At 36.0% G+C, this 22,248-nt stretch overlaps 1 protein-coding gene across 1 annotated transcript in view; it reads left to right on the forward strand.

The window, feature by feature from the left end:
* Nucleotides 1-3,608: 3,608 nt before the first annotated feature.
* Nucleotides 3,609-22,248, forward strand: part of LOC6042329 (protein spaetzle 5) — a 28,454-nt gene continuing 9,814 nt past the window's right edge. Inside the window, exons 1-3 of the mRNA XM_001851408.2 lie at nt 3,609-3,835; nt 19,559-19,754; nt 19,829-19,995. Coding sequence (XP_001851460.2) covers nt 19,722-19,754; nt 19,829-19,995 — 200 coding nt within the window. The 5' untranslated portion in view covers nt 3,609-3,835; nt 19,559-19,721. The remainder of the gene's footprint in view (nt 3,836-19,558; nt 19,755-19,828; nt 19,996-22,248) is intronic.

Consider the following 22,248-nt stretch of genomic DNA (forward strand, 5'->3'; position numbering starts at 1 on the left):
ACCAAGAAGAAGGAAGTATTGTAATCGCCCAATAATTTATTTTGTCAGGCAATTCGCAATTCGCAATTTTCAGTGTAGGAACGGGCCTTGACCGATCTTATGCACTAGGTTCCCGATGAACACGAACTGCCCTTACACCTACATCTCACCCTTGCTCTGAGTCAGTACGCGCAACACGCTAGAACACGCTTTGAGTGTTCGTGCCAGGCATGCACACCTTCTTTTCCGGTTACGCATTTTAACTCGGCCGGGGGTGGTACATTGCGTAGGGTTTGATGTAAGTATAAGCGCCTAACCATTTATAGTGTGCCTATCAACTTTCATCAAAGCAAAAACTGTTTTATTTTTAGTTTGAATTCAAAAACATAATGTTTTTCACTGTGTATTGTTTTCTCCTGATATCTTCCCTATTGTTGAGTCTGTTTATCTGTTGCTATTTCTTTTGTCGCGGTGTTTTGTTACAATTTTTGGTCCTAAGCATTTTATAAAAGTTTTTCAAAAGTACAATAGTAATATTTGTGTTAATTCTTTGATCATTCCAAAAATTGAGTAAGGGCTTGAACCTCATTTGTTTTGAAGAAAAGGGTGAAGATTGAAAACAATGGACAGTGAAAGAAATATACTATTTGAAGAATCAATAGTAAAAGAAAGATAGTAATTTATGAAGTAGGCAAAGAAATTAACAATAATTAATAAATAGAGGTAACAAACAAGCTTAGATTGTATTGAGGGCAATTTACAGGGAAGATGAGAAATTATTCAAATAGATAAATAAAGAAAAGGCACATGATAAACAAAATTGACATCGCTGCCAAATTAAAGGAAAGCAGACAGTTTGTTACATCAGCATCAATTGGTACAAAAGAGTGAAAAAGCGTTGAGAAATAAGAGAATCAAATGAGTAAAATCGAAATCAAATAGAGAATAGTAAACAGAAGCCGCGTTAGAAAATCAGTGAAACAAAATAAACAGAAGATAGGTGGTAGCTGAAATGGAAAGAAGAGAAACCCCGTTGTGCGATGTCTCAGGTACAGCCACAGCAGTTGACTCAACATACTGCGAATCAAAACAATACCGTCTACAATCACAAATTACTTCCCTTTCCCACATTGTCGCACCCTTTTCTTTTAGCCGTCTCGACTTTGACCCGCGGTGGTCAAAGGATTACGATCCGTTTCCACAGGCCACCAGCTAGGTCATCATGAAAACCAAGCCAACGTGGAGGTAAGAAAAAAGGACACTTGCAAGGAACCAGAGCTATACTGTCTTGATCAAGAATGATCTAACAGGACTACGGACGTAGTCAGTGACGCTCCTCCCAGGATGTTCCTCGCCTGAGCGTCAACTGAAGAGGTATCATCAGCATCATTCGCCCTTGGCCTGCAATTTATTTTGTCAGGCATAAACAAAATCGATGTCGTCGATTGAGGTATTCAAAGTAAAAAAAAATCTTAACTGGGAGGGATTTATTGGAATCGTTTGGGTTATATGAGCTTGAGCTGGGTGCAATAAAAAAAAAAGGAAAAATTTTATGAACCATGCAGAACTGGAATACCTGAATAAGAAAATGCACGACAATTATTCATAGATCCGCTGTCAACGCGAGGTTATTGATTGTCTGCTGCATAAATCTAATGGAGTGTCAAAAAACCATTTAAACCATTTGGATTTATGGTCAAGCCATTTTGGAAGCTTAGTTGGCATCTAACACATAATATTGTATAATCTTACTCAGATGTTATCACTGCGCTTCAAAGATTCATTATCTCGGAATTTCTATTTGGTTACTCTTCCACCCACTTCTGACGCAATTTTTTGTCATGTGGCAAACAAAAACGTCCTCATCGTTTAGTAAAAACGCGCGAAGAACTTATTTTTTCTGCGAAAACTTCAAAATCAACAGATCCAAAATGTTTCAAAACAACTCACTTTAGCAGCAAAAACTATGTCACGCTTGAGCTTGAACATCGCCATCTGCTTTGTTTATGTTTACATCTGTAGTGCAGTTGTAGTAGTGGGGAGCAGTAAGGAGCATTCGAAAAACACGTTACGCATTCTGTCTTTTCAGCACCCAGGGTAGTACTTTAATGTAAGATCACTTGTTCAATGAAAAGTTTCTTTTTATCTTGTTGAAAAAATTATTTACTTTTTAGAAATTCAAATAAAAGTAGGAAACTGAAAATATGAGTTTGAAAGTGGTGTTCAAATATTGGCATTAATGCTATTTAGAGTAATTCAATACATGTTGATGAGAAAGTTGCAATAGACTCCCAATGCAAAATGACGATTCAGCTTTAAAAATGTCGAGAAATTGCTCCTCTTTAAACCGTGGCTCTGTTTTTTGAGAGTCATAGTTCGCTTGCTCTTTTTTTACCCAACTCTAAAATAAGCAAAATATGAGCACTAGGATGTAACAAAACGAGTCAACTTTGTAGACATTTCAGGGCTTGCTAGGTGTACTGAGTCCGATTTCCAGATATGAGATTGTTTGGTTGCGACAGGACCTGGCGCTTTGACTTTGAAGTTTAAATAGCATTTAACTCGTGAAATCGGTAAATTATGATTTTTGCATGTTTGTCCACTTTGCATTTTTCAAAAAACCACATAAGCTCATAATTCGTGTTCCAGGGAACAACTTTACCACAACTTTATTACAGCATTATTAAAACCGCCGCGGAAAACTTCAACAATCTCTTAATGTTTTCAGTGGCGGTGTTACAAATTGTGTAACATTCTTAACAGTTGACGAATCTTTTCGCACTCTTCGACAATGTTGTAGATTGTCCGCTTGCGAGGCGGAAGCGTTTTAACATGGCTCGGTCCATGACAAAGGACACTTCCAAATGTGCAATTCGTTACAAATTGTTTGAAGGTTAACCATGGTTCAGAACATGTTTAGAAATGCAAAAATTATATGAACTGATTAAATAGAAATTTACAAAGCAATGACTCACCAACGCTGAGCTCATCCTTCTTGCACTTGTAACTAAAAAAAAACAACATTTAGAAAGTAAAGTGTACTGGAGTACCGCTCAACAAGTCCCCAAAATTGGACTCCGGCTTTTTCGAGCTTCCATTCATAAATATTTCTCAACTTACCCTAAAACTTACGCGATCATCCATTCAGTAGTTTGTTTGGCCACTTATCTCGCGCGAGAAATTTAAAAGAGCGCAAAGCTTGCGCTCTCTCTCTCTTGCTTAAAGCTTCATGCAGCCCCATTTTGAATCCAATTCTTGATTCCCGAAATTTTCTCCTCAAGAAGATCACCCTCTGCCAATCTTGATCTTCGAACCCCTCTTCAAGGGTGGGTGGGCTCATCTGCATGGATGCTGCCCATTGGTCAGTGGAGCCATTGCAAAGCCGGGCAAGAGAAAGAGCGCGAGAGCGAGTGGGAGCTTAAAGCTGCAAACTGGCTGAGGGGGTGTGACTCTCATTCAAGAGCGTGCCTCTCGCACTCATGCGCGAGGGTATAAATCTCTGAGAACCGGCGTGCTGGGCGCCAAGTCGGGGTTTGAGAATCCATAAAGTTCCACGCTTTCGCGGTTGCACAGGCAGAAGTCGATTAAGTTGCAAAGCTCGGCGCTGACCGCGTGCAGTTGACGGTTGAGCGTTTTCGCGAGTGGACGTGCTTTTAATTTCGCGGCAGTGAGTTGCCGGTTGCAGAAAAGTGAATAGTTGGTGAAAAGTACGTGACTGTAGTGAGGAGATTCAAACAGTTAGCTAATTGAAGAACAAGTGAAAACTAATGAAAGAATATAATAATAAATTAAAGTAAAACGTGTTGAACTGTGTTGATATTTTGTGGAACTGAAGATCCAGGTGAATATGTTGTGTGTGAGTGTGTTATTTTATTTACAAAATTACGATAGTTCTTAAAAATGAAGCTTTCTTTGGAATACTTGATTATTTGGTGTGATTTTCTTTAAATTAGCTTGCTAACAAACATAATGATTTTAAACCAGTTTTTTCTTTAATTTCTCTGACAATATCGATCAGGCAAAACATATTAAAATTGAATGCTTAATTTTCACAATTTTTTCTGTAAACAGACAAATTTAGAGATATTTTGGAATGGAATGGTATAGAATCATACAGAGCTTTGCCGGAAATTTCAGAAAATACCTAAAAAAATAAAAAAAATTGTTGATAAATGGATCATCACAGTAGCTGCCCCGACCCCTCTTCGATTTGCATGCAACTTTTTTCTTAAGGGGTAATTTTGGTCCTTGATCACGAATACGAGGTCCATTTTACGATATCTCGTGACGGTGGGGTGGTACGATCCCTTATATTTTCGAACATAAACAATTCTCTGAGATTGTGGTCAATCGATTTTTTTTGTATTTTTTAATCCGGTTAAAACATTTTAGGTGCCTTCGGTATGCATTTGATTCGCATTTGATGTCTCCTTAAACATATCGAAAAAATCGTGTTTTTTGCAAATCAACTTTTAGTGACAAAAAGAGGAGCGGCCGTGGCTGACTGGTTACGGTGTTCGCTTTGTAAGCGAATGGTTCTGGGTTCGATTCCCATCTGCTCCCAACGAGAAAGTTAAGAACACATAAATTTGAAATGGTGAATATGAACGAAAAATCTAAGTCGCTCGAGGCGGGGTTCGATCCTCCGTCCTTTGGGTTGGTAAGCAAAAATGCTAACCACTAGGCCATGACGACTTGGTAAGCTTGGACTGGAATTAGGACTACTGTTACAGAGAGCGAGTTGTGGCGCTATAACCACGGCAAATAGTGTCCAGGGCATTCGTGGAAATACAATGTCCCATCCCAGAGGGTCCCGGAGTACCAAACCTTCTATAGCATGGTGCTCCCAACGAATACAACCAAAATCTCGGAGCGTATGGTCTTCCTCCCCTGTCGATTCAAAATTGTGTTGTTGTTCGAACACTCAGTGCTCAAACTCAACTCAATTACTACGAATCATCTCTGCGATACGGCTTTACGCAGTAGGCCTGGCCGCTTTAACGCTTGTGATGTTTCAATGCATTCCGATGCAATGGTGCACTACAAATGTTAATAAATGACAAGGAGAGTGCTAGGCGTCATCTAACCTAAGGCACTCTCCAGGATCCCTTCGAAAGATTGGCTGCGCTAGGGTCTGATTAGATGATTAGATTAGAATCAACTTTTAGTGACAAAAAGTTAAATTTAAAATCACCAAAAAAAATTTACCGTGTATCATTTGTTTTTCAGTTATCCTTAGTTATCCTTAGTTAGTTATACTTTGCCAAAGACACCAAATCAATCAAAAAATGTCTTCAAAAGATACAGATTTTTGAATTTTTACGCATCATTTTTGTACGGACAAATTTGTATGAAAAAATAAATGGACAAACTAATGATGCAAAATGGCTTCTTTGGGCATACCGAAAGCACTAAAAAGGTTTCAGACAGATTAAAAATAAAAAAAAATAAAATTAAAAAAGACACATTTCGTAGAGAATTGCTCACACGCGAAAAATACGTGTTTTTCGATGATTTGCAGCCTGTTTTTTTTTCTTTTCAAAATTTCGTTTTTTTGTACCTTGCAGGGTTATTTTTTAGAGTGTAACATTGTTCTACAAAATTGTAGATCACACAGTTTTTCCAATTTCGTGTGAGTTGGCAGAGAATTACCCAAAATAAGATAGTAATCTCAAGTGCCATTATTTTCGAATTCAAAAGAGTTCACATTGGAAAGCGGATTGCTTTCTCAGATTCTTTGGAGAATTTCCACTAAAAACAGATAAAATTAGTTTTTCAGTTACAAGTTTTAAGTGTTAAAATGTCTAATTCATGGAGTTTTCATTCGAACAAATTGCTTATTCAATGTTTTCGTTCCAACACAAAACAATGAAAAATATTTGCATCATCAAGATAGGCCTATATAAGCCATTTTTGTGTATATGGATCCAGTTTCACTCGAAAAAAACATTTGAGAAAAGTGTAAGTAAGTTAAATATTTTTATATTTTGTAATTTAAAAATTACTGTATCTCAAAGCCGTTGCATCGTATCAAAAAGTGGTTTGCGACAAACTTGTAGGAAATTGAACGGGCTTTCTGAAAAAAAAAAATACACTGAAATAAAAATACACGCAACTTCTATGAGATTTTTTGATTTGTAAGTTTAAAAGTCAAACTTTAAGGTGATGTCACGATTTTTTTTCTTTTAAAATTTTGAGGAGATAGGCTAAGATGTTACAAAAAGACCATACATCCAATTGAAAGGTCAAAGGCAAACTTATGGGAAATTGTAGGAGCTTTCCGGAAAAAATAAACCTATTTTTTCGACATTTTAATTTTGTAAACTGCTGTATCTTCCCAAGGTTTTGACTTAGGACAATGATCAATATAGAGACTTTTAAGTGAAATTGTCTGGCAAATCGATTCCCACTATCGGTATTTTTTTAAAAAAAATGACGTTTAGTCCTCTTTAAAAAAAGCAGTTTTAGTAAATGATTTTTGTATTTTTAGGAGAGACATACCACCCTGCATTTTTCGTCAGTCTTTTTGTAACATCTTAGCCTATTTCCTCAAAATTTTGAACGAAAAAAAATCGTTACATCACCTTAAAGTTTGACTCTTAAACTTAAAAATAAAAAATCTCATAGAAATGGCGTGTATTTTTATTTCAGTGTATTTTTTTCAGAAAGCCCGTCCAATTTACTACAAGTTTGTCTTTGACCACTTTTGATACGATGCAATGGCTTCGAGATACAGTCATTTTCAAATTACAAAATACATAAAAATTTAACTTACTTACACTTTTCTCAAATGTTATTTTCGAGTGAAACTGCACAGAAAAAAATAATGTAAATTTGGAAGCTGTAATTTTGGAAGGTTAAATATTACCTCTTTTATGATGTAATTTTACCTCAATTTAGACTGAAAAAGTGACATTACACCAGAAAATTGGTAAAATTACACATTTCCAGAGGTAAAATTACACCTCTTTTCTGACATAAAAGATGTACCCCTTCCCAGATGTAATATTACCATGATTTTTTTTCTGTGTGGCTCCATTTACACAAAAATGGCTTATATAGGCCTAGGATACCATGTCTACAAATGTTCATTGAAATCGGAGAGGGTCGGGTACAAAAAGTACCAGAAAATTCCCGATTTGAGCTGGAATTGCTCACGTATAACACGCAATGTCACACTTGCTCAGACCCCTCCCCCTAGAGCGTGACATACTTTATGGATGACGCCTATCTTGTTTTATTTATTGTGTTACATATATAGTAGCTCAATAGCTCAATACTGTTAGTTCAGGAGTACATCGGAGAGTTTTTCCTAGTTATAAAATTACCATGAATTAATCTACTTGCAATTGCTGTGCCTATTTCTAGTTTCTTCAAATTCTTCAAGATTGTAAACTACCGAAGAAACAAGGTTTTACACACACGATACCCTTCAACAACGAGCAGCAAAGGCAAAAAAAAAAAACAAAACGATTACCAACAGCTGCTGCAAGTTGGGTGAGGTGCAACGATCTTAATATTTTCACTGCCGGTGGCCTGGCTTGCTCTGGCAGTTATGCGAGCATCGAACGACTCTTCCTGAAGTGGCCATTCCGCACCCACAACAGCAATAAAAATTTGTGCGAAACCTCTCGTTAACCTCTTCCACGATTTTTTTTTGACACACCTGGGAAGAGGAAACTGAATTTGCGATGCCATTGAATGGCAATACTCGCAGAAATGATATTTTTTTTGCGAACCATTAATTAATACTTCTTTTGTTAGAAATTGCATCCAGTTGCGCAATTTTGAGTCCCAGCTGTTGAGCTATTTTTATCGACTTTCCCACGCGTAATCAGCAGACCGTTGAACGTGCGTCACTTTCATCTTTTTGGGTGGCTAAGCCAAGTTGAGTGTCATCGTCGTTAATTAATCGATACGCTAGGGTGACCAGGAAAATACTGAACAGGGACAAGTTTGTTAAAAAAGTAGTTTTCGCTTTGCTCCTTTCAAGACTGATTTTTTTAAAGGATAATGATGGGAAATTGATCGCGAGTTATATAAATCATTGGCTAATTTTTTAAATTTCTGATTTTGAAGTCAGCCTAAAAGGTAATCAAATTGCTAGAATTATCAAAAATTCATTTTTTTTTACATTTAAAACAAATTCAATGGTTGTGAAAAATAAATGTGCTGATTTTGAATTGTCTTTATTTTTTTTAAATTTTCATACTTTGGTTATAATTATTGCAGAGAATTTTCTGTCGAACATTCAAAATTTTGAAAAAAGTCAAGTAAAACAATCGAAAATTTCCGGTCACCTTAAACCATTGACGTTTGTCGCTCACCGGTTGGTGACTTTGTTTCGCGACCATCAGCTGAGAGCAGTTGAGTTTTATTACCCGAGAATCCGTTCACAGACAGGAGGAGCTCATTGATCGTCAAACGCGTCAAACGAACAGACGGAATTCCCAAACCCATTGAGGGCGATACCCCATCGCACGATGAGCACGCGTGACTTCGGGAACCCATTTTTATCTATGTTGGCCAGAAACAGCTGATCACGGACTGTTACGTAACTAACCCTGAGTTGCCCATTTTAAGAATGGTTTATTTTTCTTTTTTTTAGTTCAAATATACCTTCTGTTTCTACTGCACAAATGTTCTTTTTAATTTTTTGGCATCTTCTGAAAATAAATGGTTTGAAAAAGACTTTATTTTTTTTTGGTAAAACCTCAGCAATTGATTGAAAAAAGATTTAAATTCAATTTGCATAACGTTGGTATTAAATTGAAATCAAAATTCAGTCGTCAAGGGTTAATAACCATCCCGTTTGACGGTTTACTGTCGCAAATATGCCTCGCAATTGACCAAGCAACAACACTCATCGAGCATTCTGGTCGCGTCGTCAACATTCGAAAACAAACAAAATCGCGCACGCTAATGGTCCTTCGCCAAGGTGCAATATACATATCTCCGCGCATTCACAAGACTTGTGATAGCCCCTTCTTGAAGAGCCCCGAGCATGGGTAAATAACAAGGGAAATGCGTAATAATACCTTTCTCTGGTATCAATACCAAATTTTGGTATTCCTGGACCCTTTAAAATTTGTCTTAAGGATTATGCAAGAGCAAAATGTGGTATCATACCAATTTAAGGTATTGTTTTGATATTGCAAAATTGCAGAATTTGTCAATGATCGAACACCACATTTTGGTATTCTTTTGGTATTACAGTATTTTATCGAATTCCTCTGAAACTATGGGAAAATTTTGACCAATTTTGACAAAATAATTAATTTTGCTCTATAATGATGTCTCAAAGCGAATGCATTCATTCAAAACCGGAAATTTCAAACTTGATTTTAAACATTTTTGATATACCCCCTATAGAAATGACTTGAAATTGTGGAAAATTTTCTTAGTCAGGATGGCACATTTTGGTATTATTTGAATATTGAAAGGTTTCATCAATTTTCTCTGAAACTATGGGAAATTTGTTAAAAAAATTTTACGAGTTAATTAATTTTGCGCTAAAATGACTTGAAACCCAAAAATGTTAAAGATGATTTTAAAAATTAGTGTGATATACCCACTAATATTTTTTCAAAAACGTTGAAATATCTCTAAGTCGGGATAACCAAATACTTTGAAAAACGAGTCAATCGACAGATTAATGAATTTTGGTGAATTTCAATTCAGTTTCATTTTAATAATACTTATTTTTCAATCTTGTTATTTTTCAGAAGCTTCAAGATTTTCAAGCACAGACCGTTCATCAATGACAAATGCATTCGGTGTGGTGAAGAATATCACTAATAACAACATGGAATCATCAGGTGAGTAGATTTGGCTGTTGCATATAAATAATTTCCGTTTTTCACTAACTGCAACTGCTGCACTAAAAATGGTATGAAAATACCAAATTTTGGTATTACTTGTTCAAATACCAGCGACCATAATGTGCTCTTGGTTGCCCAGTAATAGATGGTAAAATACCATGAAATCATACCTAAATCATGTATGTGAAAGACCACAGAAATACCAAAATATGATTTTCCAAGGGCGCGGGAATACCTAAAAATAAAACCATGGCAACACCAAGTTTTGGTATTCAAGCAATGTTCAAAAATCCAGAAGACCTCAACTTGGTATTGAAATGGTTTTATTTTGAGGTATTATTTTACCCTTGGAATAACATGGTTTGGTATTGTTGTGCCCTTCCACATACAAGATTTTGGTATGATTTCATGGTATTTTACCATCTATTACTGGGCAACCAAGGGCACATTTTGGTCGCTGTTATTTGCCCAAGTAATACCAAAATTTGATATTCCCGTGTTATTTACCCCTGCTCGGGGCAGCTGATTTGGTCGAAGAAGTGATTCTTGTGAAATCCCAATCTCGAAACAATGCCAGCGTAAAACCGTTTTTTTAACGATGACGATTGAGAAAGACTTGAATGCCCAGCTGGGCTCAGGAAAATAGGTGACGAACCCTCCTCCACAAACGGTCATCGATGCATCGCACTTTGATCTTGAGAAACTGGTTCGTGTGACTGTGAATTCCTATGCATAACAATTGTGGCTCATTACGCGAGGGGGGCTTGCCGTTAAAGGATGCAGTTCAATGAGTGGTAAAATATGGTAATAAAGTTGGTAGCAGAAAAGACGAAAATCATCTCCGAGTGATCTATTTGTGCACAGAGATAACATTTTAATGTGAGATCCAGAAATGTTAAATCTGCAAGAGACCTTAGTTACGACCAAGTAATGCAAATGAGCTGTAACTACAACATTTGTACATGGCTTTGCAGTGCGCTACAGAGTAGGCAGACTTAAAGTGCAATTAGTGTTGTACGTACACAGAATCTGCAATGTTGGTATAATCAATTAGCACCTCGCGACAGTATTGTGTCTCGTGGGAGAAGACAAATTAAAGTTTTTAATTTACCGTAAATCTGAGCGGTGGCTTTCATGCACTGAGTTTAACCCTTAGATGTTTCGATTTGTTTAAATGCCTTGATATGCCTTAAGGGGTTACATACATGTAGAAAATCATAAAATTTTATATTGCAGAAAGTTCACTAAATTCACTAAAAAGATGATTTTCTATCACTCCTGAAAATTTCATGAAGATAATTCGTGGCTGAACTGAGTAAGAGACGATTAAAGTTCACAATTTTGCCATGCGCAAAGCGAACTGTCAAACTTTGTGAACGTTTTCCCACCGAGTTAATTTACGGGTGCCACGTTATCTCAAAATGGGATGGACCAAATTGGCTGAAATTTGGGGTGAAGACTCCCAAGACATATCCCGTGTGCATGACGAAGCATGATTTTGAAATTTTGCTTTTTTAAAAGACACAAAAATCAATAACTGACGATTTTTTTATATGAAAAACCAACGACCAACCTCTGACATTTTTGATGATGTACATGTATGTAACCCCTTAATATATAAAAAAATCCTCAAGGTTTGAATTATTTTGTACATTGAAATTTGAAAGAGTGTGTAGGTCTATATTCAACAGAAAACATTTTTCTTATAAAAATCGACAATTTGACCAATTTTACCCAGATTTTGTTTTTAAAATGGTTTTGCTGCTTGATTTAACTTTTTATGCTTTTCTACATTTTTTAAAGAAGATTGAAGACGCAATATCTTTTTTTTTAACTTTTTCTCTAATAACATCTTTTTCCATAATTTAAAAAAAAGGTGGGTACTAGGAAGTTTATGTTTTTGTTTGAAAACATATTTTTAAGTATGTTATATTTTGATTTTGTCGAACTATAAATCAGTTTTGCCTTCCTCACTGAGGTAAGGCTCCCAAGCAACACACTTTGTCAGATAAACGTGTTTCCCAACTGGTTGTATAACCGAACGGCCTCGTTACCACAACTTGTTCTACAACTCTTGTGCATTGGAAAAAGCGCACATTTTTCTGTTGTATAACTTGCCAGAATAAGATACAAGTTATCAGAGTAAGTTGTACAAATGTATCTGACAACACTGTGCTAGCTAACAAGAGATTCAACGAAAAAAGGGGGCGTGGTTAAAGGCTGTGCTGTCAAATCAAAGCGCACACTGAAAAGGAAAGATAGATTGAAAACAGTTGTCGAACCGTTACCCAACTTACATGTAAACAAACAGTTCTTATCAGAATTTCAATCAAAGACGAAGCCAATATGAATAGTATCTCTGACTATTTTGGTACGCTTGTTTCTGCCCGATATATTTAGAAAAAAATTGAAATTGTATGATAAAAAAAATAATATTTTCGCGCTCTCTAACTGTGATTCTTGAAACCCTCTTAAACTTTTAGATTTTAATTTTTTTGATGAACTTCGTCTTTCCCAAGATTCGATCCGATGACTTCGACGACTTGTTGTTATCTCCACAGCAGGTCCAGGCGTGCTTCCACATCTCTCCACGAGGCTTCATAGTTAACAAGCTGGCCTAAACGTCAATAAGAAGGCTGCTGTCAGCTTTGTTATACTGCAGTGAGCTATACAATTTAACTCCAGAAAAGGCTGTCATTGGAAATAAAGTTACATAAGTTTGTTTCAAGTCAGTTGTTATAACTCCATTATGTAACTTTGTTATAACAAACCGTTTCAACTGTCTTTTCGATTACCGTACCACGGAGTAACATTGAAAATTGGTGTGATTTTAATTTGTTGTTTTCTCTATCATGAATTCCGTAAGCTGATATTTTTTGTAGCTTTTATCGGCGATATTTTTATAAATAATCGGTCAACAATTAAAATTATTGCAATCTTTGATAAATAAACATTATTGAAACTCTAAATACCTCACGTACAAATTAACACCACCTAACAACACGCAATGTCAAGTTGAATATGTTTGTTGAATATCAGTTATATAACCTATTCTCCGATAATATTTGTGTAACAAAGCGAGAAAACCTAAGGTTATTTATAGAATGGTTGGCCACGCCCATTTTTCAGAAGATGCGTCACATGACAATGTTAGATAAGCAGTGAAACAAACAGTGCAATATTATTCTTATTCAACAAACTGTTTTCGAGGAAAACAATGCAGATGAGGGAACAGCATCATGGCATTTCAGGATTTTGACGTTTAATTACAGCTCATAAAAAGCGTTTTCGACTGAAATCAAGTGATAAATACCTCAAACGGAAGTGAGCAAGCAAGTTTTTATCGAAGGTGTTCCAAAATAAATTGTTTAAACAGTGTAAATCAGCAAATTGGATGGAACCCTCCAAATAGGTGAGAATTTTTCCTATGTTGTGTTTTGTTGGAAAAGAGTGAAGTTGACTGTGTTTTAACACTTTTGTGGCACAAAACACGATAGTTACACAAGTCAGTTATACAAGCAGTGAAACAAACTGTTATTTAAGTTATGTTCAGATTTTTTCTCGTATGTTTATCAAAAACAATTGTCTAACTATTATTCAACAGTCGACAAGTTATGAGTGCTACTTGGGCTATAATCCTGCTCTAAAAATGAAGTTTTTATTAAAAGCTCGAAGACCCACCTTCATATATACATATCGACTCAGAATCGAAAACTGAACAAATGTCTGTGTGTGGGTGTGTATGTGTGTGTGTGTGTATGTGTGTGTGTGTGTATGTATGTATGTGTTCAAAAATCTTGCCAAGTTTTCTCAGCACTGGCTGAACCGATTTTGGTCAAACCAATTGCAATCGACTTGGTTTAGGGTCCCATACATCGCTATTGAATTGTTTGAAGTTTCGATAAGTAGTTCAAAAGTTATGTATAAAAATGTGTTTTCACAATTATCCGGATCTCAATTATATGCGTGTAAACGATGTCCGGTTCTATCATCCAACCCATCGTTGGTTAGGTAATCAAAAGACCTTTCAAACAAGTCCACAACATCGAAGATCTGGCAACCCTGTCTCGAGTTATGACTACTTAAGTGATATTTATGGACTTTTTTGAAGCCGGATCTCACTTAAATGCATGTAAACGATGTCCAAATTCATCATTCGACCCATCGTTGGTTAGGTAATCAAGAGACCTTTCCAACGAATCCTTAACATTGAAGATCTGGCAACCCTGTCTCGAGTTATGACCACTTAAGTGATATTTATGTACTTTTTTGAAGCCGAATCTCACTTAAATGTATGTAAACGATGTCCGGAACCATTATCTGACCCATCGTTGGTTAGGTAATCAAGAGACCTTTTCAACGAGTCCACATAATTGAAAATCTGGCAACCCTGTCTCGAGTTATGACCACTTAAGTGATATTTATGTACTTTTTTGAAGCCGGATCTTACTTAAATGTATGTAAACGATGTCCGGATCCATAATCCAACCCATCGTTGGTTAGGTAATCAAAAGACCTTTCAAACAAGTCCACAACATCGAAGATCTGGCAACCCTGTCTCGAGTTATGACCACTTAAGTGGTATTTATGTACTTTTTTGAAGCCGGATCTCACTTAAATGTATGTAAACGATGTCCGGATCCATAATCCAACCCATCATTGGTTAGGTAATCAAGAGACTTTACCAATGAGTCCACAACATCGAAGATCTGGCAACCCTGTCTCGAGTTATGACCACTTAAGTGATATTTATGTACTTTTTTGAAGCCGGATCTTACTTAAATGTATGTAAACGATGTCCGGAACCATCATCCGACCCATCGTTGGTTAGGTAATCAAGAGACCTTTCCAATGAGTCCACAACATCGAAGATCTGGCAATCCTGTCTCGAGTTATGACCACTTAAGTGGTATTTATGTACTTTTTTGAAGCCGGATCTCACTTAAATGTATGTAAACGATGTCCGGATCCATCATCCGACCCAGCATTGGTTAGGTAATCAAGAGATCTTTCCAACGAATCCACAACATTGAAGATCTGGCAACCCTGTCTCGAGTTATGACCACTTAAGTGATATTTATGTACTTTTTTGAAGCCGGATCTCACTTAAATGTATGTAAACGATGTCCGGAACCACCATCCGACCAATCATTGATTAGGTAATCGAGAGACCTTTCTAACGAGTCTACATAATTGAAAATCTGGCATCCCTGTCTCGAGTTATGACCACTTAAGTGATATTTATGTACTTTTTTGAAGCCGGATCTTACTTAAATGCATGTAAACGATGTCCGGATCCATCATCCGACCCATCGTTGGCTAGATAATCGAGAGACCTTTCCAACGAGTCCACAACATTGAAAATCTGGCAACCCTGTCTCGAGTTATGACAACTTAAGTTATATCTGTGTACTTATTTTTCTGGACCTAAAAAAATAGCTGAAATATGTGTCCAAACCACTCATATTACCCATTGTTGGTAAAGAGTGAGGAAGGCATCAACCACATAGGTGGATTAAGTTAGTTTTTATTAGTGGACTTGACACTAGTAAATGAGAAATCTGTTTAAAAATTTATGGGAATATTTTTTATAGTTCCGAAATCTATTGTTGAAGGTTTATTTGAATTTTGACTTTTATTGTTAAGAATACTTTTATATTTTTTTATTAGAAAACCATAATTTTCGTCTTGACGTCTTGATAGTATTATATTTGGGAGTAGTGGAATATTGTAACCAAGACTAATGACCTGCGTGCTGAATAGTTGTTTGCAAAGCGGCCTCAATTTAGAACTGTCAAATCGGAACCAATTTACTGTTCGCAAAATGCTCCCAAGAAGTAGCAAGTATTAAGAAGAGGGTTGAAATCGAGATTGGCATAATTCGTTTCTAACATTTCAGTTAGCGCTTTATCTCCCGCAAAGCCCATGTTTATGACGCATTTTGAAATGTTTAAGACGAATTATCAATAACTATGAATCGCATCTGCGACAAAATATTGAATAATCTTACTCCGATATTATCACTGCGTTTCAAGGATTCATAAACTCGGGTTGCTATTAAAATTCACTAAATTTCACCCACTTCTGAGGCATTTTTTCGTCACTTGAAAACAAAACAGGCCTCTTTTGGCCGCCCATCTTTTATTCTATAAACAAAACACGTGCGAAGCACTTAAGAGCGAGTCCACGAACAGGGTATACCCCTTTGTATGGGACGTCGTTTGGACCTCACCAATCTGCCTGCATCTGGCCAAAATATGAGCACTCTAGGTCAACGGGAAGTGGGGCAAATCGGGACACAAAGTTTGAAACGTCAAAAATCTTAGAAAGGCTATAACTTAGGCAAAATTCAATTTATTTTCAAAATTCAAAATGCATCAGAAAGAGCTTGAAAAATGCAACAAAATGCAGGGAGAAACATTCAAATTGATTAAATCTGAAGGGAGTTATTGACATTTTAGTGAAAAAATAGCATATTTTTCAAACTCGAATAAAAAAGTGTTTCATCCAGATATCAACTCGGTTCGACCTGCAGCTTGTAGGGGACATCTGGGACTACCATCTGAAACTGAGAACGCTTTGGATAAGGCAGTTTAACATATTAAATATACATTTTTGCTTTTAGTGAATTTTTTTATTGTAAATTTTTGCTCGGTGATAATTTTATCATATTCGTGTTCCTGAGACAATTTCACAATAGAAACATGCATAAAAACTAACTTAATCCACCTATGTGATTGGAGCCTTCCTCACTTATTACCAACAATGGTTGATATGAAATTTCAACTCTTTCAGATACAAAAATTTTCTCTTTTTTTGATCCGGAGTAAAAAAGTACATCAATATCACTTAAGTGGCCATATCTCGAGACAGGGTTGCCAGATCTATAATGTTTTAGACTCATTGGAAAGGTATTTTGATAACCTAACCACCAATGGGTCGGATGATGGATCCGGACATAGTTTACATACATTTAAGTGAGATCCAAATATATGTGAAAACACATTTTTATACATAACTTTTGAACTACTTATCAAAACTTCAATCTGTATAAAACTCGATCTATGGGACCCTAAACCAAGTCGAATGCAACAAGTTCGGGTCAAATCGGTTCAGCCAGTGCCGAGAAACATGAGCTAGTTTGTTGGTCACATACATACATACACACACACATACACACACACATACACACACACATACACACACACATACACACAGACATTTGTTCAGTTTTCGATTCTGAGTCGATATGTATACATGAAAGTGGGTCTACGACGTTTTTATACGAAGTTCATTTTTAGAGCAGGATTATAGCCTTACCTCAGTGAGGAAGGCAAAACGACCTGCAGAAATATTTGTTCAAGCTTTTGTTATGTTCACTTGTCATCTGTAAACCGATTCCTTCAAATAAATCATGAAAAAAATGACAATTGCAATTTTGACGATCAAAATGTTAAAATTGAGCCAAAAAGGTTAGGCAGGCCTGCTCTATAATATCTATAATAGAAATGGCACGTGCCCTTAACCTCCGTGTCATCCAGCTTAGAAGCGTATATGTTCCCAATTAGTGCACCCTCTAGATTTATTTCGACTAATAAATACTATTTAAAAGATTCTGTCAGCAAAATGACTGATAAGTGCCAGATATATTCCATGAGTTAAGATAATTCACGCGTCTCAACTGTTCGTACCGTGATGAAAAGCAATAAATCAGCGTCAGTCGCGTACAAATTTCATTCACAAAATCCTGGTTCTGGAACAAGTGAGAATGAGTGCATTTAGGTTGATATTTGTTAATTAGCTAGCGGATCAATTTAATTTACCGGAATTACCTGTAACACATTAAAGGCTTATGAGCAGTTCTTTAGGATTTCGGTCATTCGATTTTTTTTTGTATTTTTTAATCCGGCTGAAACTTTTTTGGTGCCTTCGGTATGCCCAAAGAAGCCATTTTGCATCATAAGTTTGTCCATATAATTTTCCATACAAATTTGGCAGCTGTCCATACAAAAATGATGTACGAAAATTCAAAAATCTGTATCTTTTGAAGGAATTTTTTGATCGATTTGGTGTCTTCGGCAAAGTTGTAGGTATGGATACGGACTACACTGGAAAAAATGGTACACGGTAAAAAAAATTTGGTGATTTTTTATTTAACTTTTATCACTAAAACTTGATTTGCAAAAAACACTATTTTTATTTTTTTATTTTTGATATGTTTTAGAGGACATAAAAGAAATTTCAGGTTGTGCAAAATCATTGACCGAGTTATGAATTTTTTAATCAATACTAATTTTTCAAAATTTAAATTTTGTTCGCAAAATTTTTCAACTTCATTTTCGATGTAAAATTGAATTTGCAATCAAAAAGTACTTTAGTGATTTTTTGATAGAGCACCGTTTTCAAGTTATAGCCATTTTTAGTAACTTTTTCAAAATAGTCGCAGTTTTCATTTTTTTAGTGCACATGTTTGCCCACTTTTGAAAAAATATTTTGAAAAGCTGAGAAAATTCTCCATCGGACTTTGTTGATACGACCTTTAGTTGCTGAGATATTGCAAGGCAAAGGTTTAAAAACAGGAAAATTGATGTTTTCTAAGTCTTACACAAACAGCCCACCATTTTTCAATGTCGATATTTCAGCAACTAATGGTCCGATTTTCAATGTTATAATATGAAACATTTGTGAAATTTTCCGATCTTTTCGAAAACAATATTTTCAAAATTTTCAAATCAAGACAAACATTTCAAAAAGGCCAAACATTCAATATTTCGCCCTTTTAAAATGTTAGTCTTTGTTTAAAAATTTTGAAAATATTGTTTTCGAAAAGATCGGAAAATTTTACAAATGTTTCATATAATAACATTGAAAATCGGACCATTAGTTGCTGAGATATCGACATTGAAAAATGGTGGGCTGTTTGTGTGAGACTTAGAAAACATCAATTTTCCTGTTTTTAAACCTTTGCCTTGCAATATCTCAGCAACTAAAGGTCGTATCAACAAAGTCTGATGAAGCAAAATATAAAGAATTTTCTCAGCTTTTCAAAAATATTTTTTTCAATAGTGGGCAAACATGTGCACTAATTTAAAAAAATGAAAAACTGCGACTATTTTGAAAAAAGTTACATAAAAATGGCTATAACTTGAAAACGGTGCACTTCATCAAAATTTCACTAAAGTACTTCTTGATTGCAAATTCAATTTTACATCGAAAAATGAAGTTGAAAAATTTTTGCGACCAAAATTTCGATTTTTAGAAAAAATTTGTATTGATTAAAAAAATCATAACTCGGTCAATGATTTTTTGCACAACCTGGAAATTTCTGAAAAGTTGGCTTTTTATGTCCTCTAAAACATATCAAAAAATAAAAAAAATTAAAAATAGTGTTTTTTGCAAATCAAGTTTTAGTGATAAATGTTAAATAAAAATCACCAATTTTTACCGTGTACCATTTTTTCCAGTGTAGTCCGTATCCATACCTACAACTTTGCCGAAGACACCAAATCGATCAAAAATTCCTTCGAAAGATACAAATTTTTGAATTTTCGTACATCATTTTGTATGGACAGCTGCCAAATTTGTATGGAAAATTATATGGACAAACTAATGATGCAAAATGGCTTCTTTGGGCATACCGAAGGCACCAAAAAAGTTTCAGCCGGATTAAAAAATACAAAAATTAAAATTGAAGAAAAAAGACCGATTTCGTAGAGAATTGCTCTTATTTAAAATTAGTGTTCTCTTATTTGTTTTAGATAATCGCCCGCTACCACTAGTAAAGTAGTGCAATGGGAAAACGCTGTCAGCTTTGATTGAACAGTAGTTGCACTGGCGGGTACAAAACAGCAAATTCCGTTTCCCATAAACAGCTTATCACAAACAAAGCGTTGGCACGCGACGCAAGCTAGGGCGTTGATCATGAGCAGCACTTTGGCACCGGTGATGCTCGCGGTAAGTCTTCCTACGGTTAACCCTTAATCGTCAATGTGTATTTATAACTAATCTTTTTTTCTACTTTCAAACAGCTTTGCGTGCTGCAGCAACTGGCCCTGGCATCGGCCTATCAACAGCAGAAAAAGTGTGGCCTCTACGGGCAGGCTCCGTGTACGTTTGTTCCGGCTCCACCCGGAATGACGCCAAAATGTGCATCACCGGGGAAGACTTTCTGCACTCAGAACGAAGACTATCCGACGTAAGTTGACTGATATTTTTTTTTTTTGTTTCAAGAGTTATTTACGGGTGAATGGTTGCGACGGTTGAAAAAAGTAGATTTTGTCATGTCATGGCCAGGTTGTATGGTTTCGGGTGAAGATTTCTGAATGACGAGCTGCGTGATTCAGCACGGGAGTAAACTCTTGTTGAGAGATTGTCACGTGGGAGTTTTGTGCCCGAAAAGTGCAAGAAGCAATGAGACGTGATTTTGTTTCCTATATCGTATTGACAATTCTGGGTCAAGTGTGCGAAAAACGTCACTGATATAAGAAAACACGCTAGATTAGCGTACAAACTTTATAGAAAATTTGTTAAACTATTGTGGAATTCAAAGTTTGGGTTTTCTCGTATATTTTTTTTTATTTTCGTGCTCTAACGACACATAAGAGTTTTGCGCCCCTTTTTAGTAAAATTTAAATGATTGATTGCCTATTAAATTACCAAATGAATGCTCTCAATTCTCAATCACCACAATATGGCCGCAGTCATGGATCTAAAAAGTCTAAATCACTTTAGAGTGACATATTTAAGCTCGGCAATCAACTATACGACACTTCAGTTAGTTGGATTTTGTAGCCCTTTCAGGTGTTTTGCCTTCCTCACTGAGGTAAGGCTATAATCCTGCTCTGAAAATGAACTTTTTATTAAAAGCTTCTAGACCCACCTTCATGTGTACATATCGACTCAGAATCGAAAACTGAACAAATGTCTGTGTGTGTGTATGTGTGTGTGTATGTATGTATGTGACCAAAATTCTCACTGAGTTTTCTCAGCACTGGCTGAACCGATTTTGATCGAACCAGTTGCATTCGACTTGGTTTAAGGTCCCTTACATCGCTTTTGAATTGTTTGAAGTTTCGATAAGTAGTTCAAAAGTTATGTATAAAAACGTGTTTTCGCAAATATCCGGATCTCAATTATATGCACGTAAACGATGTCCGGATCCATCATCCGACCCATCGTTGGTTATTCAATTGAAAGGCCTTTCCAATGATTCCAAAACATAGAAGATCTGGCAACACTGTCTCGAGTTATGACCACTTAAGTGATATTTATGTACTTTTTTGAAGCCGGATCTCTCTTAAATGTATGTAAACTATGTCCGGATCCATCATCCGACCCATCGTTGGTTAGTTGGTTGGTTTTGAAAGGCCTTTCCAATGAGTCCAAAACATCGAAGATCTGGCAACCCTGTCTCGAGTTATTACCACATAAGTTATATCTGTGTTTTTTCCGGAACTAAAAAAAGCTGAAATGTGTGTCCAAACCACTCATATTACCCATTTTTGGTAAAAAGTGAGGAAGGCATCAACCACATAGGTGGATTAGGTTAGTTTTTTTTTTAATTTTGACTCTCAATTGAATTTTGCGTTAGTTATACAGCAATTCCATTTGAAAAGAGCCTAAACCAAAAAAAAAGTTCTCCGATCGGGCTCAAAATTTTTCTGGGGGTTCCTTGGCCAAAATAATTAGACCCGTATTTTTTTGTTTGGCCATTAGGGTGACCTACGCCGTGTTAGGGTGGTTCGAAAAATGGCAATTTTCGTCGATTTTCGCAAAACCACTTTTTCTAAAATCTCCGCGCCATTTCATCCGATTTTAGCTGTCTTAGATGCAAAGAAAGGTGATGAGTTTGGCTATTTGAGAAAAATAGTAGAAAGTCCCAAAATCTAGCTTAACTATTGAAAAGTCGTATGAAAACTTAAAATGGCGTTTTGACCGTGTCTGGACCAAAGAGCCTATGTCTGAAAATATTTTATCGGATTCCTCGAAAATTTCACATAACATATCAAAATTGGCGATGTCGAACCGTACGTTTTGGAGATACGATTTTTGAAAATAAAACTGCATTTTCGACGCGCCACGCGCAAAAACGGAAAATGACGAAATCGGCAAAAAATCAACTTTTTTCACTAAAACTGCGATAACTTTAAAATTTCAGCGATGACCTATAGATGTTTGGGTATCAAAATTTTTGTAATTGAAAGACGCAACTTTTGGTACCATAACATCTATAGGTCATCGCTGAAATTTTAAAGTTATCGCAGTTTTAGTGGAAAAGTTGATTTTTGCCGATTTCGTAATTTTCCGTTTTGCGCGTGGCGCGTCGAAAACGCAGTTTTTTTCAAAAATCATATCTCGAAACGTACGGTTCGACATCGCCAATTTTTAGACATGTTATGTAAAATTTTCCGAGGAATCCGATAAAAATATTTTCAGACATAGGCTCTTT

The sequence above is a fragment of the Culex quinquefasciatus genome, chromosome 3 (assembly GCF_015732765.1).
Source record: "Culex quinquefasciatus strain JHB chromosome 3, VPISU_Cqui_1.0_pri_paternal, whole genome shotgun sequence".
Lineage (NCBI taxonomy): Eukaryota > Metazoa > Arthropoda > Insecta > Diptera > Culicidae > Culex > Culex quinquefasciatus.